The sequence below is a fragment of the Penicillium pulvis genome, assembly GCF_028828015.1.
Source record: "Penicillium pulvis strain IBT 33274 chromosome Unknown contig_23_segment0_segment0, whole genome shotgun sequence".
Classification (NCBI taxonomy): domain Eukaryota; kingdom Fungi; phylum Ascomycota; class Eurotiomycetes; order Eurotiales; family Aspergillaceae; genus Penicillium; species Penicillium pulvis.
The window spans coordinates 4,212,039-4,239,469 of record NW_026643075.1 but is presented as its reverse complement, the minus strand read 5'-3'; the positions used below and the strand labels follow the sequence as shown (position 1 = coordinate 4,239,469).

The following is a 27,431-nucleotide window of genomic DNA, read 5'->3' as shown; positions in this document are numbered from 1 at the left end:
GCCGATATTTTTTCAAGGAGACACTATGCTGGCAAATTGAACCATGACTTATATAGTTCAACCTTGTCGTCAATCTCCATGGGCGCGTCGAAGGTGACTAATCAGTGTGGAAAATGGCAGAACTGCAGACCGCTTCAAACTTGGCCAAGATTTCATCATTAATCTTGATCACCACATTGCCTTGAAACAGGGACTCAATTACACATAATGCCTCCTCGACTCAACCTCTTTGCCGCCAACCGGGCTGTCACTGCCCTCCGCCAGTCGACCGTGTCCTCTGTTGGGCCTCGCAACGCCGCTTTATCTCTCCGATTCCGGGCTGAGCAGTTGGCTCCCGTCCAGAAAAGATGGAACTCGTCCAAGGATGGTTCGAAGAACATCCAACCCGATGAACAGCAATTCCCTACGCAGGACCCGCTGCCTTCTGTTCCCGAAGAAGCCGCTGAGATCTCGAGAATCATGGAGAAAGAGAAGAGCTGTGACGGAACGCCCGCAAGCCCGGAGTTGGAGCAAGGAACTCCCGTGGAGCAGATTCTCTCCCGCGATGAGCAGGCACGGAAACACATGCCCAAGGTTATGCAGGATCAAATCAAGAAATCCCGTGGCTCTCGTTCGTTCTCAACATCTGCTCGCACCCTCTCGCCGGAAACGAAGGGCTTTGAATCCAGCAATGACGCTTCAGTTGCTATGCTTGCCAGTATGATCGATCAGGTCAACAGCCAAGCCGCTGAGCGGATTCCCGGTCTGATTTTTGAGGAGCCCGAGGCCCCGACTAAGACGCACAATTTCCGGAAACGCTACGATACCATGCAAGATCAATTCACCAAGATGCTGATGCAGGATGGCAAGTTGGCTCGGGCACAGAAGGTATGCCATTTGCTATCGACATCACGCTTGTGTGGTTTTTGGAATCTCAGCTACTGACATCATGTCCGTTAGAACATGTCGATTATCCTTGACCACCTCCGCACCGCACCTCCTCCCAACATTAACCCCCGCCACCCCCTTCTTAGCGGTCCCCCTAGCTCTCAGCTTCCTCTCGACCCTGTCCTTTACCTCACCTTGATTGTCGACTCAGTCGCTCCTCTCTTCCGCATTCGCCTCATGAAGGGTATTGCTGGTGGTGGTGCAGCCTTGCAGATGCCACACCCGCTGACCCTGCGTCAGCGTCGCCGCACCGCAATCAAGTGGATTATTGATGCGTCAGACAAGCGACGGGATGCTCAGTTGGCCCATCGGGTCGCCAATGAGCTGGTCGCTGTTGCAGAGGGCCGCAGTGGTGTGTGGGAACGGAGAGACGGACAGCACAAGATTGGTATTGCTGGACGTGCAAACTTGGGCATTGGGCCTCGCCGCCGGTAATCGATTCATTTGAATAGATCATTACTCTCTTTGGTATTTTTTTTTGTTTATTGGGTCGGCGGAAGGATCTCTATCCAGCACTTTCTTTCAGCATCTGTACATGTATATCTAGTTTGCCCGCATTGATTTGACGTCATCCATGTTTTGTACACGTACTTTACAAAACCATATGTGTAGGCTTTTACCTACCACATCAAATCAATCGTTTTCTACCATAAACCACCATATCTGTTTATTTTCTTTCTAAATGGCCCATGATTTTTGTTGATCTTGACTGGACCCTGAACCCTGCTTGTTAGTTATATCCACAGGCTGATAGGCTGCTTACCTCAGCGCATGACAGGCCATTCCCGATTGAGCAAGCAACGGTTCTTGGGATCATCGCGAAACGTCCAGCTCCAAAAGATTTTGACGCGGACAACGGTATCCCAGTTAAATGTGTCTCGGAGGATAACACACTTAGCTTTGCCCCAGCTCTACCCTGCCGTGCACTACTTATTGCCTGCCTGACCACCAGTGCAACCCACGCAAGCGGGCCCCAGCTGACCAACACGTCCATTTGCCTGGCGCCCCGCAATACCTCCCCATTTCATTCAAGCGGGCCCCTCTCGTTGCGCAATTGCACTTACCCGAGCATATTCTCATATACGTTGCGACAGTGGCTTCCCCCACGAGTCGCGAATCTTTCGAGCTCGCTGATTACAACGTCACTCATCAGTCTGGAGACCGAGTCCAGGATTCCGCATCCGCTCTCCATCGATCATTCCAACCCACCTCGCCGCCATTCGAGCCTACCCCAAACGCACGGCCGCTAGCGGGGTTTGGGATTGGACAGGACGCTGCGTGGGAAAAGACACCGTCCTCTGCAAAGTGCCCTAGTGGTATCCGTTCCACTCCACTAAGGTTCTGGTCGGAAGCCCTCCGGCGTCGGGCACACAAAGCAAGTCAGAGCAACACTGCCCTTGATCCTGAGACTGCGGACAAGATGAAGTTTTCGCATAGCATTCAGTTCAATGCGGTGCCTGACTGGAGCTCCCATTATATCGCATACAGCAATCTCAAGAAATTGTGAGTTGAAACCCCGATTTTGCCTTGGTGCTTCAAGTGGAAATGAACCAGTGTGTCGTTTGATTTTGGAGTCGCGTGCGCTGCGACTGCACATCATTTGCGGGTGCTACATTGCACAGAGCTTGGGTAGACGCATGGTCGTGATGCATGGATTGAATAATTCGAGTGGATTGCTGATTCGGAGATTTATCATTCAGAATCTATACGCTCGAAAAACAGGTCAACCGTCCCGATGCCCCAGGTGGTCCGGATGTCGAATCCGCACCCTTACTGGGCCCTCAGATCACCAACCCAGATGGAATTTTTAAGCGTGCCCTGGATGCGGAGCTGGAAAAAATCTATACATTTTTTGAGCAAAAGCAGATGGAGATCTTTCAACTTACTGATCAATTGATGCGGGATGCCACCGTCTACCTGAATGACACAGACGGGGTCAATATGGACCCTGTTAGTGAGACTGTCATCAAGGCTAGCTCTCGTCGCTCTCGCAATGGCCTCGGTCAAAGGCGTCGATCCAGTGCTATCAGCGATGAAGATGGGGACAGCGACGATGCACAGTCTGCATCACTGGGGAATTTGCGACACAGACCCCAGTCGACAGATGGAGAGTCTACGACAGATGCGCAACCGGGTGACATGGCAGATTCTGCATTCTTCGGACAGGCCAGCAGTCGGGGACTTCCTGGCTCAGAAATAGGCGATCAAGATTTCCTTGACCTCTATAACAATGGAGTAGAGCTGAAGAAACGGCTCGTTGAAGTCTATGTTTCCCTCTGTGAGCTCAGGTCCTTTATCGAGTTGAACAAGACCGGATTCTCCAAGGCTCTGAAAAAATACGATAAGACCTTGTTCCGCAACCTGCGTCGAGAGTATTTGAACTCTGTCGTCTCCCAGGCGTTGCCTTTCATGGAAGAGACGATGGCGACTATCGACGCTCATATCGACAAAATTGAAGGTGTCTACGCCGAGATCGTCACTAGAGGCAATCGCGCTCTGGCCAGTCGCGAGCTGCGCCTGCACCTACGTGAGCAGTTGGTGTGGGAGCGAAACACCGTCTGGCGTGAGATGATTGCCATTGAACGTCGTGGTCAGGCCCTGAACGTCGGTATTCGTCAAACCCTGCTTGGAACGGATGAAGACCCTGAAACGGCGCGGCGACAAGGTGACAAGCAAGAAATTCTCACCACAGAGGTCTCAACCCCACTGGGGCGAATCCAATTCCCTTTATGGTTCTGCAGCTTGAGTTTCGGAACACTGGTTCTCAGCTTTGCTGTCTTTGGCGCCCTGCTTCCTTTGCGAATTATGGATACGCCGGAGCAACAGAACTGCCTAGCGATGCTAGTACTCGTTAGCATCTTGTGGTCCACCGAGGTGAGCCCCCCTCCCCCACTCACTTGTTAAATATTTTTTTGTTGCTGATCACCTTTCCCTCTTCATTCTAGGCCATTCCCCTCTTTGTTACATCTCTGTTGATTCCGTTCTTGGTTGTGGTACTTGGCATCATGCGATCTGAAGACAAGCCCCACAAGCGATTGGGCCCTAAGGAGGCAACCGGCGTGGTCTTTGGAGCAATGTGGACCCCGGTGATTATGCTTCTTCTGGGTGGATTTACCATTGCTGCAGCACTATCCAAATACGACATTGCTCGCCGCATGGCCATGTTTGTGCTTAGCAAGGCCGGCTCGAAACCACATGTCGTCCTACTGACCAACATGTTTGTGAGTATGTTCTTGAGTATGTGGATCAGCAATGTCGCATCCCCCGTACTTTGCTACTCGATCATTCAACCTCTTCTGCGTAACTTGCCACCAGAGTCGAACTTCGCCAAATCTCTCGTACTAGGCATTGCCTTGGCAGCAAACGTTGGCGGAGCGGCCTCACCAATTGCATCCCCGCAGAATATCATCGCCTTGCAGAACATGTACCCTAGCATTAGTTGGGGTACTTGGTTCTTCATCTCGCTTCCCGTGTGCATTATCTCAATTCTGTTGATCTGGGGCCTTTTGTTGGTGACGTTTCACCCTGGTCGCAACCAAAACATCGTCCCCATGCGTCCCGTGAAGGACCGTTTCACTGGTATCCAGTATTTTATCAGTGCAGTGACCCTTGGAACCATTGCACTTTGGTGTGTGAGCCACCAGCTCGAGCATGTCTTTGGCGATATGGGTGTCATTGCCATAATCCCCCTTGTGCTGTTCTTCGGTACCGGCATTCTCAACAAGGAGGACTTCAACAACTTCCTCTGGACCATCATCATCCTCGCCGCAGGAGGTCTTTGCCTAGGCAAGGCGGTTACATCGTCCGGTCTATTGCACACAATCGCTGCCGGTATCACGGCTCGTGTCGAGCATCTCAGCTTGTACAGTGTGCTCCTCGTCTTCTGCGCTCTTATATTGGTCATCGCCACATTCATTTCGCATACCGTTGCCGCATTGATTATTTTGCCCCTCGTTCGCCAGATCGGCGTCGGCATGGAAGATCCTCACCCGAACTTGCTTGTCATGGCGAGTGCTCTGATGTGCTCTGTCGCGATGGGTTTGCCCACGAGCGGTTTCCCCAACATGAGTAAGGCCCACAAATCCCCATATGATCCAATACATTACTGACTATTTCTCTCACCAGCTGCGATTATGACCGAAGTCCCTCAAACGGGCCAGCGGTATCTCCATGTCCGCCACTTCCTCTCTCGCGGTATTCCATCAAGTCTAATGTCCTTTGTGGTCATCGTGACCATTGGCTATGGACTGATGGTGGTTGCTGGGCTGTAAAGTGCCTTTGGATCGTGTGAGATTTCCTAATCATGTATGATGCCTGTGTGTCAGGCGGGCAAGATTGCCGTAGACTTTTCTTGTGAGATAGTGTTTTTTGGAGGGAGATATAAAGATGAGTCACAGTTCATAGATACTCTGTCTTTTCTTTCAGCGTGGGCTGTTTTATTATCAACGCTGGAGCCACAGTGGTCGGTGTTATTTATGGATACAATAGATTGATGTGACCCTACTGGGTATAAGAATACACTAGGTCTACATTTGAGAATGATTTTCTATAAGAGCAACTATAGAGTAACTCATTTAAATGTCGGAACCCGCGGGATCCAGTCTGCTTAGTGTGACATGACATGACTATGGGTATCACAGCAAAACTCCAGTTTGCTTGACCTGGTCACTATTATTAGATGAGCAGTTGCACACGACCCAGAGGTTTCACAGTCGGGGGGAATAGAAAAAGAAAAAAGAAAAAAGAAAAAAAGCCTTTACGATACTTCAAGACCAAAATAAAATATGGACCGTGTAGAGTTTTCATTATCCCATTCGCCGAATCCAGTTACTATACTTCGAAAGAATAATTATACTGTACATTCAACATGAGGCACAGACCAGATCTAGGGAACGGAAACCCCCAAGAATACCAGGTTATAAGAGAATATAAATAAGCACAAAACAAGCCAGGTCAAGTCAAGCAAACCCTGCATCTTGCGTCACCAAAAGCGTAAGAGTCGTTTCGTCGCGGGAATAAATCGAGATCGGATGGAAAAGCATGGAACTAAAGCAGCAGAGTAGAGCAGATAAGAATGCTTCTCTAGGAGCTATAGTCAAGACAGATCAATTCCTAAAACGTTAGTCAGTGAAAGAACTGGTAAAGAGAAATTGAGTAATATCGAGACAATGACGTAGGCAACATGTGATAAGGAAAAAGGGAGATATAAAAGGGCGATACTGACAATAATCCAATGGTTAAATCACCGTGGATCTTCGCCTTCAGTTGAATCTCAATATCCAGATTGAGGTCCAGTCGCAGACGCAGCTGCTCGTCCTTGCCACCGTCGTCTTTCTGTTCTTTCTGGCCTCCACCAAGGACACCGCCGACGGCCTTGCCGGCTGACCCTGTCACACCATTTAGAGCATTGCCAGCCGTGTTCTGGACTAGCTGACCGGCTTGGTCGACGCCGCCGCCACCGAGGCTGTCGAGGGGACCACCACCTTGCTGCTGTTGCGGCTGGCGTGAGCGACGGGTGCGCTGGCGCTGCTGCGGTTGGGCGTCCGACATATCGTTACGTGGAACGGACTCGACGTCTGATTCTTGTTTAGGGCGGGGACGTCTACGACGAGGACGTTCTGGCTGAGGCTCTGGCTGAGGTTCCGGAGCAGGTTCAGGTGCAGGCTCTTCTTCTTTCTGATCGTTGTTTTCTTCGTCTGAATCGGGCTCTTGCTTGTGAGGTTCAGGTTCTTGCTTTTGCTCTTCCTGTTTCTCAGTGCCTTCTTCTTTGGACTCTTCTTTGTCGTCTTCGTGTTCTTGCTCTGATGCAGGCGGGGTTTGTTCTTGCTTAGCTGGAGACTTCTTGCCTAGCTTGGGGGGAGTGCGCTTTTGCTTGGTGGGAGTAGATGCTGACTCCGGGTTCTGAGATTGAGGATCTTGATCGGCCATGGTGGAAAGAAAAGAAGGGAAAGAAGAGGGGACGAGGGGGCGAATATGAAGTGATCAGTCGCGGAAGATGTGGGTTATGAGGGACAAAGCGTCACTGGTGCGAGGGAAGTGGGCTGCAGGATTACAAAGGAACTAGGATAGATTGACCCTGATGATGTATGTGGGAGATAACACGGGACAAGGCTTGTACGCTTGTCATTTATATGAATGGAGCCACCTAGTGGTACAAAACCGGTGCTGATGGGCGTGTTTCCAGCCGCCTCCGACGTCAGGAGCCGAATATCTGGGCTGTGACCCGTACGAAACGAGGTACGACGCTCCAATTGTTCAATACCAGGGGAGACCATGGAAAGGCGGGTTTGTGATTGCGAAAATGTGGGGGGGAGTATGACGTTGGGGCTGACAAGGATAAGGACCTGGAACGCCTCCGTATGGAGCAAGTCACCAACTAGAGGTCCGGGGGTAATAAGAATCTAATTGTAAGACGATCCGCTCTTAGATCGGAAGCGCTTTAGGGTAGCGAGGCTGCCTGGCGTGAAACGAGGGTCATTGGAAGTGAAAATTATCACAGCCCGACTCCACTTGCCTCGAATGCGCCAATCATGGATGATCTCGGACAATTTTGGCACTGGCACCAGCCCCTCCATGTCTCCACTTTTATAAATTAAGTAGACGTAAGACCGTTGCCGGTTTCCGCCAATCTTCGCAAATAAGAGGGAAGTTGGCATATGACGCAACTGACCCTGCTTTTTCTGAGGGTGTACCACGCTGTAAAGCCTCTGAATACGTGGTCAAGCCACAGTTGCCACAGTTGCCACGACTGTCATGGCTGCTTGACTGGTTCAGCCCATCCGAATAACCGTTGTTGCCACGGGTCCAGCCAGGGGCCGTTGAAAAACTAAGTATAGCAGGCTTGGTCTGGTCTCGGCCGGGGGTCCGGTCCCTGAAGACCACGGACACTATGGACACGCCCTGGAGTGGGACAATGTACGATCTCGCATGACGCGGGTGGTTCTAGTCTTGGAAAACTTTGCCTATGACGGAGCATCGTAATTTCCATAGAGTTGTACCAGCCGCTAACGTCATTCTACCTCTCGAGTTGATTTACTCCGATCGCTCTTCTATTCAGTTCATACCACTTGCTGCTTCCACTTTGCTTTTATTTCCGTCGACTTCCTATTCTGGTTCATCTTCGGTATACTAATTCGATCCCCAACTATATACACTCGGATCACATCCTCCTTATCCACCGAATACCAGGGTCATCGTCTTCACTATGGCTACCGCTGAAAAGACCCAAGAGAAGCAGAAGCAGTTCCAAGTGCCGGATGACGTTGAGTCTGGCGAAGACTATGATAGTGCCGATGATTACTCCGACGATGATGACCAGAACCCTCCCGCTCAGAACAACCAGCTTCAGCGCCGCCGCAAGCCGCAACCAAAGGCAAAGCAACAAGATGAGCTCGACGAATACTCCGATGAAGATGACTACTCGGACGAATACTCGGATGGATATTCGGACGATGAGGAGGTGATGCAACCCCGGAGGGCCATGCAGCCATTCAATGGGCAAGCTTCCAATGGGATACCGGATGGCGACTTCAACGTGATTGACGAAAAGGCCAAGGACATCGATGAGGAGGAAGGCATGAAGTTGAAGATCGAATTGAATTTGGAGATCGAAGTGGAGCTCAAGGCCCGCATCCACGGTGACTTGACCCTCGCTCTGATGTAAGTTGTGTTACTGATACCCTTCCCCTACAATGAATTATGCTCAACCGAGATTAGGAGTTGATCACTTTTGCCACAGTGCGTAAATGGCATGACTCTAGTGCTACCGCTTCGGTTCTCACGTTCCTCTCGAGTGTACACTGCTTCACTCTATTGATACAGAGTATTCCCCACTCTTGGATGCTCATGATTGTCACGATCGATATCTCGTCCTTATTTCTGCGGCTTTTCCTTTTTTACCCTTTCATTTCATAGAACCTCAACTGGGTCGTTTAATCCCTGCTATCTCTCTTGACTGTTCTGGATCTCTTGGTCTGTGATCGGCGTGGCGCAGGATTTCAGTACTAGCATACCGGACCCTGTAACTACTTAAATGTACATATTTTCCTCCCCAAGTAATTCAAAACTTGATATTATACCTGCATTGTCTTGATGTCCTCGGCGACCTTAGGTTTGGTGTGCTCAAGCTAGTTCATCTTGGCTTTCAATATCAGCACACTGCGTTCATACTTTCATTCCAATATATCTCTAATGTAAATGGGATGAAAGCTTCACATTCGATGACGAGTCTGGCTTACTTAGGCCACCCTCCCTTTCAGCTGCGAACAGGTGCTTGAATCTTCCCCGGCCCTCCGCGTCTAGAGAGATGTTCAACTGTCATTGAAATTTTGTGGCTCACGCAGCTTTGGGCCTAAAGGAAACTTCCGCCCTTACGGTTCTTAGCCTCAATCTCATCTGGAATTCAAGCTTCAACGAACGCATGAATCACAGCATTTTCCGTGTAAAGTGTAGATACCCTCTGAAATGGTTTGTGCCTACACGCCCCTGGCCTTCTACTTTGACCTTCTACTTGAGTCGAGATCGTTTTGCATTGTGGCTTCGAATAGTCTTGGTTTCGAATGTGCATGGGGGAAATATTATTTAATCAGACATGTGCGCCCTACATGACTGCCAAGTATTCATAATTGACACAATTAACGAATCAAAACAATTCCTAAGTTTCCCCAAATTCAATTCTCGCTAAAAAAAATCTTGCAGTATGTATTAAAGCATGCTGCACATGTATGGAGAGCGGGCAGTATAGCGTGGGGCCGAGGGATGCTCGGGCTTGGCACGGATCGACATGGTCTGCCTCGTTCAGCACGGGATTGATCAAAAACCAACAACTGCCGTTCAGTGGTACAGCGTCTCTTTCATTCATTCCGTGGTATCTACATAGGTACCCAGCATCACCTTGCCACGATGTCCAAAGACTTCATTATCAAGCACATGAACGCCGATCACGGCGACTCACTCCAGCTCTACCTACAAGCATTCAACAAGATCAGCGCTCGCGAAGCCCGTGGTGCCCAAATCGAAGACCTCACCCTCTCCAACCTTGTCATCCGCGCCAATGGCACCCGCTACAATGTTCCCATCGACCCTGCCATGAAAGACTTCAGCGAGTCTCGTGGCCGCCTGGTCGCACTGCATAAGGACAGCCTGCAGCTCCTAGGCCGCTCCGACATCACACTGACCGAGTACCGAGCTCCACGGGGAGTTATCCAGAATGTGGTATTCGCTCTGTGTCTCTTCACCTACGTGAGCTGCTTTCAGCGCAGCAATCTGCTACCGGGCTCATTCGTCTACGAAAACCTCGGATACAAGTATGTTCCGGACTTTGCGCATTGGGTCTACAATATCCAGCCGTTACTGTTCCCAGCTGTGTTAGGTATTCATGTCGTCGAGTCCGCTCTTTTGGCCATCCTCAAGTTGAAGCCGCATGGAGTTCCAGTCTTGTCGGGGCTGTGGTGTAAGTGGATGGCTTCTTGCTTCGTGGAAGGGTTTGGGTGTTTCCAGCGGATCGCGGAGTTCGTCAAGGAGGAGCGGGCGAAGAAAGGCGAGAAGAGCAAGTAGGAGGTTACATGAAACTATTGAGAATTAATTGAGTATAATAAAATTCAGTCTATTTTATGCATCCTGAATCCTGTCCATTGATCATGTGCATATGACTGTGTTTGGTGAAGCTGTAAATACACAAAGGCGGGACCAGAGATAAGATGAGTCATCAGTCTCGCCCCTCGAGTCACGGGACCAGGAGACAGTTGATTATATAATTACCGGCTAGTCCACTTCCAGACTAGTGTCAGTTAGGGCAACCGCACAAGCGAGCGACACAGTGCGCCCTGCGAAATTCGACGGACTCCACGACCGCATCTTCCAACGACACCCCATCGACAACCGTTCTGCTTTTGGTGAAGGGCTGCAGAACTAGAGGTGAGTTTCCCTCCTGATCGCATCGCTTTCTCTTTCTCCCCTCTTCTGCTTCGTCCGAGTCAACAATCTGGTACCATTCGAGAAAAATCCATCGGGAATTATTCGATTTCGAGATCGCCTTCACTCGTCCTTGACAACCCTTTCAACACATCGCTACACCGTTCCTATCATTCGAATTGGACCTTGCATTATCGCTCGAGACGAACCAGAAGTGTTGGAGAAAGGATTTTGGAAGCACACATACCAAAGGACCCGAGTTCTAATTTTTCTATTGTGATCAACAGACCCCCTCATCAACCGCAAATATGGGTATCTCTCGTGATTCTCGCCACAAGCGCAGCGCCACTGGTGCCAAGCGCTCTTACTACCGCAAGAAGAGGTACGGTGCACCTGTCAATTCAATTGGATAGTTTCCTTCCCATATGTTGTGTGGGCAAGGAAATTGAGAGCGGCTGTGGTGCATTAGTGTGTCTGTGTGGCACCGATGAATTCACAAACGCCTGAACGGATCGTATTTTGAACACCAAATTCTGACTTGACATCTTCCAACAGAGCTTTCGAGAAGGGTCGCCAGCCCGCCAACACTCGTATTGGTACCAAGCGCATCCACCTGGTCCGCACCCGTGGTGGTAACCAGAAGTTCCGTGCCCTCCGTCTCGAGTCCGGTAACTTCTCCTGGGGCTCCGAGGGTGTTGCCCGCAAGACCCGTGTCATCGGTGTCTCTTTCCACCCCTCCAACAACGAGCTGGTCCGCACCAACACCCTGACCAAGTCCGCTGTTGTCCAGATTGACGCTGCTCCTTTCCGTCAATGGTACGAGGCCCACTACGGCCAGGGTATCGGCCGCCGTCGCCAGGTTAAGACCGACGAGGTTGAGGAGAAGAAGAGCAAGTCTGTCACCAAGAAGCAGGCTGCTCGCTACGCCGACCAGGGCAAGGTTGAGGGTGCCATCGAGCGCCAGTTCGAGTCCGGTCGCCTCTACGCTGTTGTGGCCTCCCGCCCCGGCCAGTCTGGCCGTGTCGACGGTTACATCCTGGAGGGTGAGGAGTTGGCTTTCTACCAGAAGGCTATCCGCAAGTAAACGAAAAAACAAAAGGGAAAGCCATACGGTTGGGCGCCGCATGGGTTGTCGTTGCACGGGTGGTTATCGGAGTTTGAGCTATGTTTACCAGAAAACTTTCATGATCTGGGCATCCACGGATGTGATGTCTGTAGAGCTCTGAGCCGTCCATTCTATAGGAATGATTTCCTGTTTACGTTATTTTTTTTCTTCTTCACTTTTCCTCCTAGTCCATTTCCAAAATTTCCCTCGTAGCAGTATTTCACTATCTGATATCTGATGGGGCAAGAGCGGGCTGTGAAGCGGAGACCTGACGTCTTCCCCCGCGAACCATATCACCAACGCTGCATCGTAAACATTTGATCCCAGCTCTCACTTCTTCCCTTTAATTCAACCTCCATATTACCTATTCCATTCCTCTGAACTCTATTACCCACAATGGCCACGCCTGCGCGGGTTAAAACCCGCATTTGCATGATCTCCGATACCCACACGAACGTGCCTCTCCCCGCCGACGACAAAGAGCACGCATTCCGAGACCCGCTTCCAAAAGCCGACGTCCTTCTCCATGCCGGCGATCTTACCAAAGTCGGCTACACAGTCGAGTACGAGGCTACGGTCTCGATGCTCAAGGCTGCAGACGCTGAGCTGAAGCTCGTTATCGCCGGCAATCACGATATCACCCTCGACGAAGAACACTTCACGACTTTCGGCTACAGACGCCATCGCAAACCCATTCGCCTCGGCTCCGCACCACCAGTCCTCGAGGATGACGAACAATCACTTATGCAAACCATCCGCACTGGTTCCACACCTTCCACAGAAGACATGAAGGCCTACGTCCGTCGCGTGAAGGACCTCTGGACCAACCAGTCGGCTCGGGACGCTGGCATTCGCTATCTTGAAGAAGGCGTACACTCATTCACCCTATCCAATGGCGCAAAACTCACCGTCTATGCCTCACCATACCAACCAGAGTTCTATAATTGGGCTTTTGGCTATCCCCGCAGCGAAGACCGCTATAACCCTCCCTCCCCAGGCGCCACAAACTCAGACCCACCTGCCAATCCGGTCCCTGACCACCCAAACATCGACATCATGCTAACACATGGTCCACCGGCAGGGGTTCTCGATCTAGTGGGCACCGGCGAGGTCATTGACCGTCATGGGGTTGCAACAGAAAACCATGTGGGCTGTGCGCATCTTCTCCGCGCGGCGGAGCGTGCCCGTCCCCGCATCTACCTTTTCGGACATATCCATGAAGGCTGGGGCGGGGTGCGTGGTACGTGGGATACCCTTGTCGATGGCGGTGTCAAGCAGGAGCCTATTGTTACAAATGAAGAAGAGATGCTGACGAATCGCGGTGTGTTCTACGATATGAGCTCAGAAAGTGGCGACAAGCCGCTCGAATTCGGAAAGGAAACGCTTTTCATAAATGCCAGTATTTGCACTCTCTCCTACCGCCCCAAGAATGCGCCTTGGGTTGTTGATTTGGATCTTCCTTTGGCTGGGACCGAAGACCAGGCAGGTGTAAGCATAGACTCTGAATGAAACGAAGCAAGAATGAGCTGGTCTATGGCTTGCCTTCTATTGGGGATTTTGGTTTTTGCTGGGCTTTTTTGGGGCGCTGGTTTTGCAATGAGATGATATGAATTAAACAGGCTTAGGCTTAGAAAAGTTGAATATACAAGACAATTTTTGGAATAAACCTGCCCAGGTGGAGATTTAAGTAAAATTTTGGAAGTAGAGGTGGAGCATCTGGGTGTGCAGCTATGGATATATAATGTCAACCGGCTCTCGAGGTCGGATTCTTCGACACTTGCTGAGCATGATACTGTAGTCATTTATCATAATTTGTCATTGACCAAACTGAGATCACAAAAAAAAGACCTTTGGTTGAAGAGAGAGAGAAAAGATGTATGACCTCCATTTAACTAGGGTAGTTAACCTTGGAGATACTGTACCGAACTTTGAGGCCTGATTCGCGAGGCAGAATTGTCATGTCACCCACTTTCCATACCTCCCTTAAAAGCTGAGCTGGGCAAGTGCTGCCTTTTGAGACCGAGTCATGTGTCTACTTGAATAGGTCATGTTACACATTTCAAGATTTTACGGTTCATAGGTCCTAGGTACATGGACTTACTGCCTACTAGTAAAGTCATTTCCGGGTTTCTCAAAAAACATTTTGTGAAATGAGCACAATCTATGTGGTATTTTTGACTGAATAAATAGCAATGCAAAATATCACTCCGAGTTATGGAGGACATGCCAGATAAGAAATATACATGAGGCCAAATGTGCCGGGTGTTTGTCGATCGTTCAATCATCATATCATGGGCTTCTCCATGGGCTTGATGATGCCCTGCTTGATCATGACACGAGGCTTGGTTCCACTTTGGTATGTTTCCTTTGTAGACCACTCCGGACCCAGAGGCATACGCAGTGAGCGTTCGTACTGTGCCTTCGTCTCGTACTGGTGAGGCAGTGAGCTTGCCATGTACTTGACATTCTTGGGAAAAAGGTTAGTGTGTGTAAATGAATAATTTTGAACAGAGTGAACATACCTTCTTTACCCGCTTCTCATTGATGATGACACGAGAGAGCTTGGCATCCTTGCGTTTCTCGGGCTTGACACCTTGCTCCGTTGTTAAGAAGCGCCTCTTGTTCTTCTGCTTCTTGCTGACACCGTCGCCAGCCCAGCTGCCCCAGCCTTCCAGAGTGTTGTCCACGACCTTGTCGCCTTCATCGTCAATGGTATCCATCTTTTCTTGCTCAAAGTCTTGGACGACCTCGTCGCCAGCGAAAGCTCTCGCAACTAAATCGTGGTTCTTCAGCAGGACAGGGACATTATCTTCATCGTCGCTGTCTTGTTCGTCACGAGAACGCTTCTTGGCAGGAGCTGCCTTGGCTGCTTTGCTTTTATTGGATGAAGCGGGCGCTTGCGGGGCCTGTGGCTGCTCATCGTCGAGTGTGATATCCATAGACTCTTGAGCATCTGTACCAGTCCGGCGACGGTTGGTGCGCTCAGTTTGAACCAGCCACGGGTTCTCTGCTTCGATATCCTCCTTCGGCGGTTGACTGAACATCTTGGTGGAGGGCTTGGCGGTGGTCTTCGGGACAGAAGCGGCAGTCTTTGACTTGGACGGACGATCAACCACAACGTCAACATCTTCGTCCTCGTCATCCGAGCCAGGCTTCTCCTCGAATTCGTTCTTTGGCAATGCTTTCGCCTGAGCTTCGGTCTTTTCGGACTGGCCAAACTTCCGCCGGCCAACTTCCGACTCAGCCTCGGACTGTGACTCCTCGCCATGCAGCTCACGGTTGAGGCGTCTGAGTTCTGCATCGTTCGCCTCTTTGCGAGCCGCATCCGCATTTTTCATGAACTTCATTTCGAAAAGGTTGGAATGCGGGCCCTTGGGGATCTCAGCAGCCTCGTCGTTGTCCAAAGCGCGCAGCTTCTTCTGTATCTTGCGCTTCTCCACATCAGAAGCATCAGAAGCCCAGGGATCATCGTCCTCAGACTCTGAGCTAGATGATTCCAGATAGGCATCATCACCGCGGGAGACGCTTTTTCCTTCAATTCGTCTCCGGAGCTCCTCTTCACGCAGAGCCAAGTCGGCCGCATTGTTACGGGCATCTTCATCCCAGGCAGTACGGCCGGTTTCTTTTAAGCTCTTAGCCCACTTGCTGTCGCGGTGTTTGGAGCCCATACGGGCTTCAGCGCGCATCCGCTCATTCTTCTCGACATCCATTGCATCCAAGTCCACGCCAGCTTCCAAAAGTGCTTGCTTTTCTTGCTGTTCAAGGCGCTCACGCTCCTTGCGGTGAACACGGCGGTAGGACTTGCTCTTGATCTTCTTAATTCGCTTGGCACGCACTTCTTCGCGGAAAAGCAAATCGCGTCGTTTCCGTAGCTCGGCACGACGGGCTTGAATCTCTTCAATAGGCAATGTGCGAGCTTGGATATCCTCAAAACCTTGGACTTGCTCCTCAGCGGACTTGCCGTTGGCTTCGGCCAATCCACTCTCAACGAGAATGCTCTGGATAGTGCTTTCTAGATCGTTCGTCGGCTTGGCAACGTCCATGCGGTGGACTTGCTCGCTATTCGGATCGGGAAGAGGGAACATAAGATGCTCGGCTCTGCGGTTGTGTTTGACAGTGTCAATCCAGCGATCCAAGGTTTCTTTACTCTTCTCGTAAGCTGCAGTACGGTCGAGCTTGTCTTGCTGGCGTTTCGCCAAAGGAGCATCCAGTTTGCCCGGGATGCCAGCCTTGGATGTTTGAGGAATAGCCTCGACATGCTTCAAAGAGCTCTTAAGGCGGGAATCTGTGATCGAGGGCAGAAGATCGGCGACAGTCAATTTCTTTGAAGAAGTCAAGCCATACTCAGTAGGCTTGCTCTGTTCTTGTGATTTTTGTGTGGATTTCGTACGACGTCCCGTATCCATGGAATTGACGAAGTCTTGAAGCTTACTCAAGCCATCGTTCTTACCATCGAACTCCTCATCCTCAGAAAGAGATAGCCCAGTATCGTCACTCTGATCCTCTTCGCTGTCTGCCTCTGAGCCTGAATCCTCCTCACTGTCATTTTCACTGTCATCAGCTGCCGCCTTTTTCGATTTTGCGGCAGCTTTCTTGGCTTCGGCCTCTTCCTCCGCAGTGTTCATGTCCCATGCAGTCAGAAGATCCACGGCATCTTCGCCAAGGTCATCGTCTTCATCTTCATCTTCATCTTCGCCCTCGGACTCAGATGCATCAACGTCCTCGGATAGACTGATCTCGGCACGCTTCTTTGTAGATTGTTTCGGCTTGGGTTTGGACTTGTTGCTAGAGCTTCCGCGGAATGTATAGCCCTCAAATCTTTCTTCGTCGCTTTCTCCAAGAGCTTCGTCACTGTTTAGAGACTCATCATCATCGCTGTCGACCTGTCCCAATTTCCACTCGTGACCTTCGCTGTCACTGCCACCGTTGAGGCTGCCATCATCGGGGGCGGTGTTGAATCTGCGGCGCTTGTAGTTTGGAACGTCCCCATCTTCGTCTTCGCCGTCCTCGTCCTCATCGCGATTGTTGTTGAATTTGCGTTCGGAGCCATCATCGTAAAAACCTAAACGGTTGCGGCGTACGCCGAGTTTGGTAGGGATTTGCTTCTCAGCGATAGAGAGCGCATTAATGGCGCGACCGCTCTTGCGCTTTGGTGCTGGTCTGCCTTTGGAAGCACCCCGATCTTTCGGACCCCGCAGATTGGTTTGCTGGCGAGGCATGATTGCGATGGAACGGAAGAATCGCAAACTAGAAAGTACAGGAGCCTCGGTTCTGTACAGAAATGTACAAGAAGGACGAAGTTCCCGTGTTGGTTGGGAAAGGGTTTGGTTTGCGTGGTCCGTTCAACTTTTTTTTTTGGCTGCGAAAAAAAAAGTTCTCGGCGTGGAGATGGGTGTCTGACCGCCCGGACCTAGGATTTCTCAACCTCAACTGCTTCCCATTGTTGCCCTCCCTGTCTCGCTCTCATTTTACAACCCTCGCCAATATGTTTAAGCCTTCACCTACTATGATGGCGCGCGTGCGCTTCACCACGAAGCAGGTCAATGGCGGCTACTACAAGGGTACGCGGACTGGATCAATGGGTCAGTTCGACAAAAAGGGCAACTACGTGATCGACTGGAAGAAGGTCCGGACCTACGTTGTCCCCGATGATCTGGACGAATTTGATGTTTGTGCAACTAAATTGATGCCATATTTGAAAAACTACTAACCGGAAGACAGCTCACTCCTTTTGTCTCGAAGAAAGTGGAACCCAAACGTGACCAATACGTCAAACAGATCACCCGCAATGGCCGCACAGTCACCGTGGTCGACAGCTTGAAGGGCCAGGACTACATTAACATCTGGGGTGACAAGAATGCCGAGGAGGTTGTTGCTCGCGAGACTGCCGAAAACCAGAGCCAAGCGGACCCATCTCAGTCCAGTCAATAACCGCGTTTGAAGCATACCATATATCCGACTGTTAGTACATGCTTTCTACCCAAAGATCAAACATTGCGGCCTTCTAACAATTCTTACAGGCTGCTACCTACCCCATAAATACAGCTTGTCACCAACCGATTCCCCTCCGACGGCCCACCTCCTCGATCTACCCCTCTACTACTCGCTGGCCGATCGCACCTCTTTGTATTATATGTACAGCATACTTGAATGAACCCTGGCACTGATCAGGCCTGTCAGCATAAAGCGCAGTGGATGTCGACGATATGCATGTCCCAGTCACCAGGCCTTGGGACGAAGAGTTGGAATGCAAATCATTGAGCATTCTGGACCGACTTTTATAGAAGATACCTGCAAGATAACTGAATTTGATCTGCTCTATTTTTTTATCTAAATGTTTCTTTTTTTTCTCGTACCTCATTACGTTAGTATAGGGCAGCGGCGCCACAATAGAACTTTGCCTGGTGCGTGGAATTAGCGTCGTATTAGCATCTCTCAGTCATCCATAAGCTGATAACAAGTGCGTGTGCCGTGTGCATATTACCGATAAGGTCGCCATGCGCTCACGTATCGTAGCCCGCGTATGTCATAGTTCTTCACATTCGCATTCATTGCCCAGCGTTGCGAGATGGGCTTGCATCTCTTCTCTTTTTCTGCATCAAAAGCGACTTGATTTGAATAGACCAGCCTCTCAGAACCTCTTTCCCTTACCTCCGGGTAACCAGGCCCTCACGATGTTCCAGTCCTTTACCGGAAGCTCTCGTCGTCCACGACAGGTGAATCTAAGTGGCCGCACCAATAATCCTTTCGCTGCATTCCCCGGAAGCTCTCCTTCCCGACCGGCTCCGCATGCCTCGAACCCACAAAGTGCTGTTGCCATTGCACAGCAGGAGCGAATGCAAAGACAGCGGGACAGAGATAAACAGAATGCGGTTCGAGTCATCCAGCGAGTGTGGCGGGGCGACAGCAGCAGGAGGGCTACACATAACGCGTGGAGATTAGAGTGGGATACCAACGAGCGGCTCATGACAGATGCCATGGATGTCGCTGTTGGAAGCGAGGCTGGCTCAGAGAATATGGTGTTCTCCTCACGTCGTCCTGCACCATATGCCACTGCTGATCAATGTCTGGGTCAGCTTCGGCTGCTGGTTCAATTTGTATCAGCAAGAAAGCAAGATGATGTCTTGCGGTTAGTATACTTCGTCGATGCATTCGAACAGACTTTGCGAACTTTACCTACTATTGCTACCGAAGGCGAATGGACTAAGCTCCTCAAACGACTGGCTTTAGCTGTGCTGCGTGCGCTGAACTCTGCATCGAGCTCTTGTGTTCCATCTGCTACTATTGAGCCTTTACTCCGAGGAGCGGTTTTTCTTGCTGAACTGATCCCCAAGCAAATGGCTGTTATCGCTGATAGCTACTACGATGCTATGGCTTTCTTGACAACGAAAGTGCCAAATACGGATTCGTCCAATTCACAAGAGTTCACCCTCAGTCCTGAGAGTATCAAAGGTGCTGTATTGGCTCTTTTGAGGCCCATCACTTCGGAAACTATGTCGGCATACGAATCCTTTGCTACCTCATATCTCACCATTCCAGACCTTGAGAGACATTTGGGAAAACTAGATGACTTGGCCGACCAAATAAACTATCGCATGCTTGCTTTAGCTGTGTCATCTAGGCTCAACTCAACTGCCAAGGGCTCTCGCACCTTGGATGACATGCAGGCTCGTATTTGGTTGTTTTCCTACTTGATTTTCTTTCACCGATATGCTTTGGGTGGCGAAGCCTTTGTTAGACCACCCGAGCTGGAGTTTGTGAGTGTGATCTCTGATCTGCTGACGTCCACGGCGACTCATCTCATGCAAGGCCTGGAGGCGGAAGATCCAAGTGATTTGGAGTCACCAACAGGCGTTCAACCCTTACACCCGTTCATCAAGGAGCAACTTACAGGTCTTGTGAACCAAAGTAGCGTCACTGGACTACTCTCTCCTATTCGATCATCCCGCCTGACACAGTCTGACATGTCGAGTAGCGAGTCTGATGCATCTAAAGAAGCCCAAGTTCTTGCTACATACGCATTGAACCTGCTAAGGATCTTTCCTCGCCGCGGAGATGATATTCGAATGTGGCTGTATCTGGGCTCGGCCCCATCTGGGCAGCAAAATTCGGGTCAATCAGATGCAAAGGTACCAGCGATCAAATATTTCTGGCAAGCATCCAGATCCAGTCGCGTCTTTCAGATAATTAGTAGTGACTCTACTAAAGTGCTTCCGTTGTTGCAATCATACCAGGACACCAAAGAGCCTGCCCAACTATCGCGCAATCAGCGGGATCAAGAGTGGACCACCATACTTCTTTTCCTTGAGCTTTATACTTTTGTTCTGAAAGTTATGGATGATGATGAGTTCTTCTCTAGCACATCATCCTTCGCATCTTTAGATGATGCCAAAATTTCATGGACAAGGGAGAGTGCCTTGCCCTTGGAAGATGTCAAGAACATGACTGTTTTTCTCAAGAACTTGGCATTTACTCTTTACTGGAATGCTGTCGATTTGAGTGAGCCCGAGCTTCGACCCACCGCAGTCAGTCTTAGCAGCTACTTCAGCAATACTGGTCAAACCTCTAGTACTAGTCCTTTCCCGAGCACAAAGGAGCTGGAAGCCAAAAGCCAAACGACCTACCTTCCTGGCGTTACTGGGATTCCACTTGAGTACTTCAAAGGGTTGGTGACAGGCTTGCTTCGAATGTTACATGAACGAGAGTAAGTGGAAACTGTGAAACGAACTCTGACGATTATCGTGATTCTAATGATGGCCGCCTTGATAGCTCTCGTCGAAAGTTCCTTCCCAAGGACCATTGGCTTATGACCAGTCGCTTCGATATGGAAGGTTTCATATCCTCTGTTGTCGCGGAAGAAGAGAGGAGGCACGAATTCCAAACGCAGGCCGACGACCCGGAGGATATTGACCTTGTGAACGAGGAGATCGATCGATCCAACGAACCATCCGGGCTAGCGGGAACTGGTCGTGCTCAACAGACTATTCGAATTGAGGCATTGAGAAGAAACCAGCAAAGAGCTGTTCGTGGTCGAATTCTAGCGGCTATTGCACCCAGGCTGGAGATTCTTCGAAACATGCCATTCTTCATCCCCTTCACTACCAGAGTCCAAATATTCCGCGAATTTATCTACCATGATCAGCACCGCCGCCGAAATGGGTTTGTGGAACCTGACGCTTGGCGCGTATCCGTCGCTCAGATGGCGATGATAAATGGTCATCAGCAAGGCGTACAGGATGTCCTTGCCCGACACCAGGCGGAGATTCGAAGAGAGCATATCTTTGATGATGCATTGGGCCAATTCTACCAGCTGGGCGACGGTCTAAAAGAACCGATCCAGATCAGTTTCATTGATCGATTCGGATCTATGGAAGCCGGCATTGATGGCGGTGGTGTTACAAAGGAGTTCCTAACCAGCATCACGAGTGAAGCATTCAAAACGGAGGACGGCTTCAACATGTTTGCAGAGAATGATCAGCACCTGTTGTATCCCAATCCCACCGCTGTTGAACAGTGCAAGGAACAAATGCGAGAGAACCAGGTGGTGGAGCAGAGCACGGAATGGACAGGAAACATCCGAGAGTTGCTTCGCCGATACGAGTTTCTTGGGCGTATCATTGGAAAATGTCTCTATGAAGGAATTCTTGTTGACGTTAACTTTGCGCCTTTCTTCCTTTTAAAGTGGGCGTTAACTGGCGGCAGTGGATCTGCCTTGAAAGAGTCGTCCTACCGGGCCAATATCAATGATTTGAAGGACCTTGACGCAGGCTTGTACCAGGGCCTATTGAAACTGAAGAACTACCCTGGCGAAGTTGAAGATTTCGCTCTCGACTTCACCGTCACTGATACCATTCCGATGCCAGGGTCAAATGATCGTATGGTCACAAAAGAGCTGAGACCGGATGGCTCAAACATTCCTGTCACGAACCAGAACCGCCTGGTATACATCTCCTATATCGCACGATACCGCCTACAGGCGCAACCAGTGCAGCAAACCAACGCCTTCCTTCAGGGACTGGGTCAGATCATCCAACCGTCTTGGCTGTCCATGTTCAACCAGTCTGAACTGCAGACTCTAGTGAGTGGGGAGACAGGTGACATCGATGTGGAAGATTTGCGACGCAACACGCAGTATGGCGGAGTATATGTCATCGGTGACGATAACCAGGAGCACCCTACCATCCAGTTATTCTGGAAGGTGCTGCACGAGATGAACACCGAGGAAAAGCAGAAGGTGTTGCGGTTTGTAACCTCTACTCCACGAGCTCCGCTACTTGGATTCAGCCATCTCCACCCGCGGTTCAGTATCCGAGACTCGAGCGAGGACCAGGAGCGATTGCCAAGTACGAGTACATGTGTGAACTTGCTGAAGTTGCCACGATACTCGAATGCCGAGAGGCTCCGAACGAAGCTGTTGTATGCAGTGAGTTCAGGAGCCGGATTTGATCTGAGCTAAGTCGTTATCTTTCGGGCTTTACTTTTATTGAATTATACTCCTTTTGACTCCATTCTTTTGCCCTTTAATCTCACACTTATGTGGTTCGTATCCGTTCTATGCATAGCATTGGCGTTGACTAAATATGGGGCAGCTCATTGGCTGCGGAAAGAGGATCTGCCGAGGGTAAGGAATGCAAATTGTGGACACAACAAATCCGCGTATCTCCTCTCTATCTTCCGTATCTCCCGAGTGTTGTATTGGTGGATTCCAAAAAATTCTTTATGGATGGCATTTCTTTGATTCCCCTCCTTCTCAGTAGTATTGTCTAGACGTAAAATAGTATGAATTAACCATCAAGTACCAATTCCTACTCCAAGTAGAGTATCATGTGGCTAATCACCTGATCCAGTACAAAGAAAAAGACAAAGTGAAGAATCACTCACCGCCTTCCAGATCTGGGCAAGTGGGGGCACTCAGTTACGGACTGAGTTTTCTGGAAAAAAACCGCCTTCACATTAATTTTCTTTCTCCAACCCTCGTCTGCCTTTCCCCTCCTCTCTTTCTTAGGGAACCCTTTTTTCCCTTTCGAACCTCTTATCGAAAGTCATAAAAAATTACAAAAAAAACCCAGAAAACCCTCGAAAATTCAAATCCCTATCTTATCTCCCCCTCCATTGTGCGGTGTGTCGAACTTCTTTCACCCGTTCTTCCAGGTTGGTCGCGCCCCTCGAAACAATCCCCTCCTGCCCACGTTCCCCCCCCACTACGCACTGCTTTGAATTGGAGCTGTTTTTGTTTGAATTGCATCATACCATATTTTGTCACGGTCTTGGTCACCTTCTTGAACCGCGTCCATTCAAGAACACAAACACACTTTGTTTTTATGAGAAGGGCATCACAGTGTCGCTTGTACGGCAACTTCTCCTTTCAAATTTCCCCATCATTGCTCTTTCATTTCAACAAAATGACTCATCCACAAAGAGAGATTTTGCGAATGTTGTGTAACGATGAAAAAGCACTTTCGCACACCCGCACACCCGGATCCTAATGAATGCCTGCTAAAACTTTAAGCAGTAAAAAAGAAAATCAGTCAATATGTCTGCCGAAGCCACCACTACCCCCCCTGTCGCTGACAGCAATGCCAACGGCACCACCCCCGAGGCCAACGGTGCTCCCGCCGCTGCCGCCGCCGTCGAGACCGCCGGCGAGGGTGCCAATGCTCAGCCTCACTCCGCTTCCCTGTACGTTGGTGAGCTCGACCCCTCCGTGACTGAGGCCATGCTCTACGAGCTGTTCTCTTCCATTGGTCAGGTTGCCTCCATCCGTGTCTGCCGTGACGCTGTCACCCGCCGTTCGCTCGGTTATGCCTACGTCAACTACAACAACACCGCCGATGGTGAGCGTGCTCTGGAGGACCTGAACTACACCCTCATCAAGGGCAAGCCCTGCCGTATCATGTGGTCTCAGCGTGATCCCGCTCTGCGCAAGACTGGCCAGGGCAACGTTTTCATCAAGAACCTGGACAACGCCATTGACAACAAGGCTCTGCACGACACCTTTGCTGCCTTCGGTAACATTCTGTCCTGCAAGGTCGCCCAGGATGAGTTCGCCAACTCCAAGGGTTACGGATTCGTCCACTACGAGACTGCCGAGGCCGCCAACAACGCCATCAAGCACGTTAACGGCATGCTTTTGAACGACAAGAAGGTCTTCGTCGGTCACCACATCTCCAAGAAGGACCGCCAGAGCAAGTTCGAGGAGATGAAGGCTAACTTCACCAACATCTACGTCAAGAACCTTGACACTGAGATCCCCGATGAGGAGTTCCGCATCATGTTCGAGCAGTTCGGTGAGATCACCTCCGCTACCCTCAGCCACGACCAGGACGGTAAGAGCCGTGGTTTCGGTTTCGTCAACTACTCCACCCACGAGGCTGCGCAGGCCGCCGTCGACGAGATGAACGAGAAGGACATCAAGAGCCAGAAGCTTTACGTTGGTCGTGCCCAGAAGAAGCACGAGCGTGAGGAGGAGCTCCGCAAGCAGTACGAGGCTGCCCGTCTCGAGAAGGCCTCCAAGTACCAGGGTGTCAACCTCTACGTCAAGAACCTGACTGATGATGTCGATGACGAGAAGCTCCGTGAGCTCTTCGTCTCCTACGGAACCATCACTTCCGCCAAGGTCATGCGCGACAGCCTGACCGACCGCTCTCCCAGCCCCGACTCCGAGGAGAAGGAGGCCGAGCAGGAGACCGAGGCCAAGGAGGAGAAGACCGAGGAGAAGAAGGAGGAGACTGAGGAGCAGACCGAGGAGAAGACCGAGGAGAAGACCGAGGAGGGCGAGGAGGAGGGCGAGAAGGGCGAGAAGAAGCTCCTTGGCAAGAGCAAGGGCTTCGGTTTCGTCTGCTTCAGCAGCCCCGATGAGGCCTCCAAGGCTGTCACTGAGATGAATCAGCGCATGGTCAACGGCAAGCCCCTTTACGTCGCTCTCGCTCAGCGCAAGGATGTTCGCCGCAGCCAGCTCGAGGCCAGCATCCAGGCCCGCAACACCATCCGTCAGCAGCAGGCCGCCGCTGCCGCTGGTATGCCCCAGCCTTACATGCAGCCCGCGGCTGTCTACTACAACCCCGCCCAGCAGGGCTTCATTCCCGGTGCTCAGCGTGGTGGTATGCCCTTCCCTCCTCAGCCCGGTATGGTTATGGGAATCCCTGGTGGACGCCCCGGCCAGTACCCCGCTGGTTTCCCCGGTCAGCAGGGTGGCCGCGGCATGGCTCCTCCCCCTAACTTCCAGGGTATGCCCATGAACATGCAGGTTCCCGGCGGTGTTCCCAACGGTATGGGCTACCCCATGCAGGGTCAGTTCGGTCGTGGTGCTGGTGGCCGTGGTCAGGTCCCCGGTATGCCCATGGGTAACATGCGTGGTGGTCCTGGCTTTGGTGGCCGTGGTGGTCCTCAGATGGGTCGTGGCCGTGGCCAGCCCGCTCCTGCCGGTCAGCCCGCCCAGGAGGCCGTTTCCTCCAGCGGTATCAACCACCAGACCTTTGCCGCTGCTCCCCCTCAGCAGCAGAAGCAGATGCTTGGTGAGGCTCTCTACCCCAAGATCCAGGCCCAACAGCCCGAGCTTGCTGGTAAGATCACCGGTATGCTCTTGGAGATGGACAACACTGAGCTCCTTGGACTGTAAGTTCTTCCCCTTTCACCCCAGTTTCCACCTGCCATGTACTAATACTCTCTTTTCAGGCTCGACGAGGAGGATGCTCTCCGCGCCAAGGTCGATGAGGCCATTAACGTCTATGATGAGTATATGAAGAACAAGGGTACCGAGGGTGAGTCGGCTGCCGAGACCAAGCCCCAGGAGGCCCCCAAGGAGGCTTCCTCGGAGGAGAACAAGTCCTAAGGGATGATTCTCGCAACGGTCGAGCGCATCAATGACGGCTGTGATTGGATACCCAACCCACATACCGCCTCTCGGAAACTTGGATGCACGTTTTGATGACCTTTTTTTTTCTTTCTTGTCCCTTTCTTTTTACATTAACACCCTGTTCTGGCTCTTTCCCTCTGTCCCATCCGATCCTGATATCCCTCGGTTTGAAAAGTTCTTTTTTTTGTGTTAGGCAGTGTCACCTACTGGTGTCTAGGAACGCGACACGTTGATTCTCTCTTTCTTCCTCTTTCTTTCTTATCTACCTAGTACACTTCCGATCATTGCGGGAAGTTTTCGGATGACAAGCACGTACAGAGGGACTGGCATTGTATTGGGGGGTCGGTAAAAGTTATCTTGGGCGCCGCATGTGGCATTTTTCTATCTATCCCTTTTATTGTCTTCTGGGAGGGAGTTGTGACGTTTTTCTCTTCCTATCCCCCAAACTCTGCTTTTTTTTTATGAGTTTTCCACGTATTTGTCTTACTGCTACACGAGTGTAACATAGAGTATGTCTTCCTCGCGGATGGGTATCTTGTGCTGTCTCTACTGTGCCTGAGTACGAGGGTACAGTGCCTTGATAAGAATGAGATGGTCAAGAGCCCGCTTTGCTTCAGTCATTCGTTAGTCAATTGACGTATTTGCCTGTCTGTACCCGATGACTCCTGAAATTAGCGCTGATTCGGGTTTGTAGTAGGTACATACCGTAGTAGGTACACAGGGTTGCAGCGTCTAGCCCCTAGAATAATGTCAGCCCTTATGCACGCATGACCGTGATCATACAGCGTAAGTTGTTTTCATTATTTCGTTCTATGACTAAACTCGTGATAGAAACAGGGGGGAGGTGCTTTCCTATCCCAGCTGCCGCCGATTCTATGAGGGGGCTTAGAGTCAGGCTCACTGAGTAAAATCTTAGTCCGGGCTCAGGCTCAGTGAGTGTGATTGGCTGCTCACTGGTCCATCACTAATTACTCGGAGATCAGTCATATCTATCCAGCACTTAATCCACGCCGGCATTTGTGCATTTGCCTGGCTCGTCGTCCGCGCCTGTCTTGGCGGAAAAGTCCATGTCTGTGGTTGCAGTCCGAATCTCATGGTCTATGGTGTTGGGGACGTTAGCTGAACCCCCAAGAATTGGCTGCGGTAAGATCTACTCTTGCTGAGAAAATCATTCCTTCTATGATGGGGAGTTTTAGACGTTTGCCTGGCTATGTTAGATCTTTATGCGACTGTGTATGGTTGCCTCCTTCTTACAGCAATTGATAGCATATCCTGGTTATAGAGGTAGTCGGCGTCGACGAGTCGACCTGAGTCTTGCTGTTGACGAAAACATTAGAGCCATAAGATTGTTCCCTGGGCTGTTTCCTGCGCCTTGACTGCTAGATAGCATTGTATCTTTCTTCTATATCTATCCCTATAGCTCGATATTCTATATAGTCCTATGCTCTCTGCTTCGTCCTTCCTTTTCCCGCTTCTAATAGGAAACGCAAGTGGGAGTTAGTATAAGGCTTTTAATACTCTCGTAAAGTCTTGCCTGCTTCTAGGAGTCAGGAACCTTGTATAATAGCTAGGTTACTATTGGGTGCGAGCTACTAGGATAGCTAATATGAATATGGATATAAATTTTTATCA

At 50.6% G+C, this 27,431-nt stretch overlaps 10 protein-coding genes across 10 annotated transcripts; 8 read left to right on the top strand and 2 right to left on the bottom strand.

Moving 5' to 3' along the window:
- Positions 1-207: 207 nt before the first annotated feature.
- N7503_005875 (putative plasma membrane phosphate transporter Pho87) lies at positions 208-5,198 on the top strand (the record flags this gene model as incomplete). Its single annotated transcript, XM_057065422.1, has 6 exons — positions 208-867; positions 940-1,358; positions 1,837-2,430; positions 2,628-3,801; positions 3,873-4,995; positions 5,053-5,198. The coding sequence occupies 6 exons, from the start codon at positions 208-210 to the stop codon at positions 5,196-5,198; spliced, it is 4,116 nt and encodes a 1,371-aa protein (XP_056923165.1).
- Positions 5,199-6,005: 807 nt separating this feature from the next.
- On the bottom strand, positions 6,006-6,855 carry N7503_005874 (uncharacterized protein; the record flags this gene model as incomplete). The annotated part of the gene is made up of 2 exons (XM_057065421.1): positions 6,006-6,039; positions 6,152-6,855. The coding sequence occupies 2 exons, from the start codon at positions 6,853-6,855 to the stop codon at positions 6,033-6,035; spliced, it is 711 nt and encodes a 236-aa protein (XP_056923164.1). The 3' UTR covers positions 6,006-6,032.
- A 1,276-nt stretch (positions 6,856-8,131) lies between these two features.
- On the top strand, positions 8,132-8,650 carry N7503_005873 (uncharacterized protein; the record flags this gene model as incomplete). The annotated part of the gene is made up of 2 exons (XM_057065420.1): positions 8,132-8,586; positions 8,644-8,650. The coding sequence occupies 2 exons, from the start codon at positions 8,132-8,134 to the stop codon at positions 8,648-8,650; spliced, it is 462 nt and encodes a 153-aa protein (XP_056923163.1).
- A 1,178-nt stretch (positions 8,651-9,828) lies between these two features.
- On the top strand, positions 9,829-10,482 carry N7503_005872 (DUF2470 domain-containing protein; the record flags this gene model as incomplete). The annotated part of the gene is made up of 1 exon (XM_057065419.1): positions 9,829-10,482. One exon carries the CDS (start codon positions 9,829-9,831, stop codon positions 10,480-10,482), a length of 654 nt encoding a protein of 217 aa, XP_056923162.1.
- A 665-nt stretch (positions 10,483-11,147) lies between these two features.
- On the top strand, positions 11,148-11,923 carry N7503_005871 (40S ribosomal protein eS8; the record flags this gene model as incomplete). The annotated part of the gene is made up of 2 exons (XM_057065418.1): positions 11,148-11,221; positions 11,395-11,923. 2 exons carry the CDS (start codon positions 11,148-11,150, stop codon positions 11,921-11,923), a joined length of 603 nt encoding a protein of 200 aa, XP_056923161.1.
- A 417-nt stretch (positions 11,924-12,340) lies between these two features.
- Positions 12,341-13,453, top strand: N7503_005870 (uncharacterized protein; the record flags this gene model as incomplete). Its single annotated transcript, XM_057065417.1, has 1 exon — positions 12,341-13,453. The coding sequence occupies one exon, from the start codon at positions 12,341-12,343 to the stop codon at positions 13,451-13,453; it is 1,113 nt and encodes a 370-aa protein (XP_056923160.1).
- A 628-nt stretch (positions 13,454-14,081) lies between these two features.
- On the bottom strand, positions 14,082-17,163 carry N7503_005869 (UTP14 family protein; the record flags this gene model as incomplete). Its single annotated transcript, XM_057065416.1, has 2 exons — positions 14,082-14,411; positions 14,467-17,163. 2 exons carry the CDS (start codon positions 17,161-17,163, stop codon positions 14,229-14,231), a joined length of 2,880 nt encoding a protein of 959 aa, XP_056923159.1. The 3' UTR covers positions 14,082-14,228.
- Positions 17,164-17,429: 266 nt separating this feature from the next.
- Positions 17,430-17,875, top strand: N7503_005868 (mitochondrial 54S ribosomal protein mL41; the record flags this gene model as incomplete). The annotated part of the gene is made up of 2 exons (XM_057065415.1): positions 17,430-17,612; positions 17,666-17,875. 2 exons carry the CDS (start codon positions 17,430-17,432, stop codon positions 17,873-17,875), a joined length of 393 nt encoding a protein of 130 aa, XP_056923158.1.
- Positions 17,876-18,618: 743 nt separating this feature from the next.
- On the top strand, positions 18,619-22,445 carry N7503_005867 (HECT-type E3 ubiquitin-protein ligase; the record flags this gene model as incomplete). Its single annotated transcript, XM_057065414.1, has 2 exons — positions 18,619-20,648; positions 20,714-22,445. The coding sequence occupies 2 exons, from the start codon at positions 18,619-18,621 to the stop codon at positions 22,398-22,400; spliced, it is 3,717 nt and encodes a 1,238-aa protein (XP_056923157.1). The 3' UTR covers positions 22,401-22,445.
- A 1,032-nt stretch (positions 22,446-23,477) lies between these two features.
- On the top strand, positions 23,478-25,775 carry pab1 (polyadenylate-binding protein; the record flags this gene model as incomplete). Its single annotated transcript, XM_057065413.1, has 2 exons — positions 23,478-25,558; positions 25,619-25,775. 2 exons carry the CDS (start codon positions 23,478-23,480, stop codon positions 25,773-25,775), a joined length of 2,238 nt encoding a protein of 745 aa, XP_056923156.1.
- Between the last annotated feature and the right edge of the window lie 1,656 nt (positions 25,776-27,431).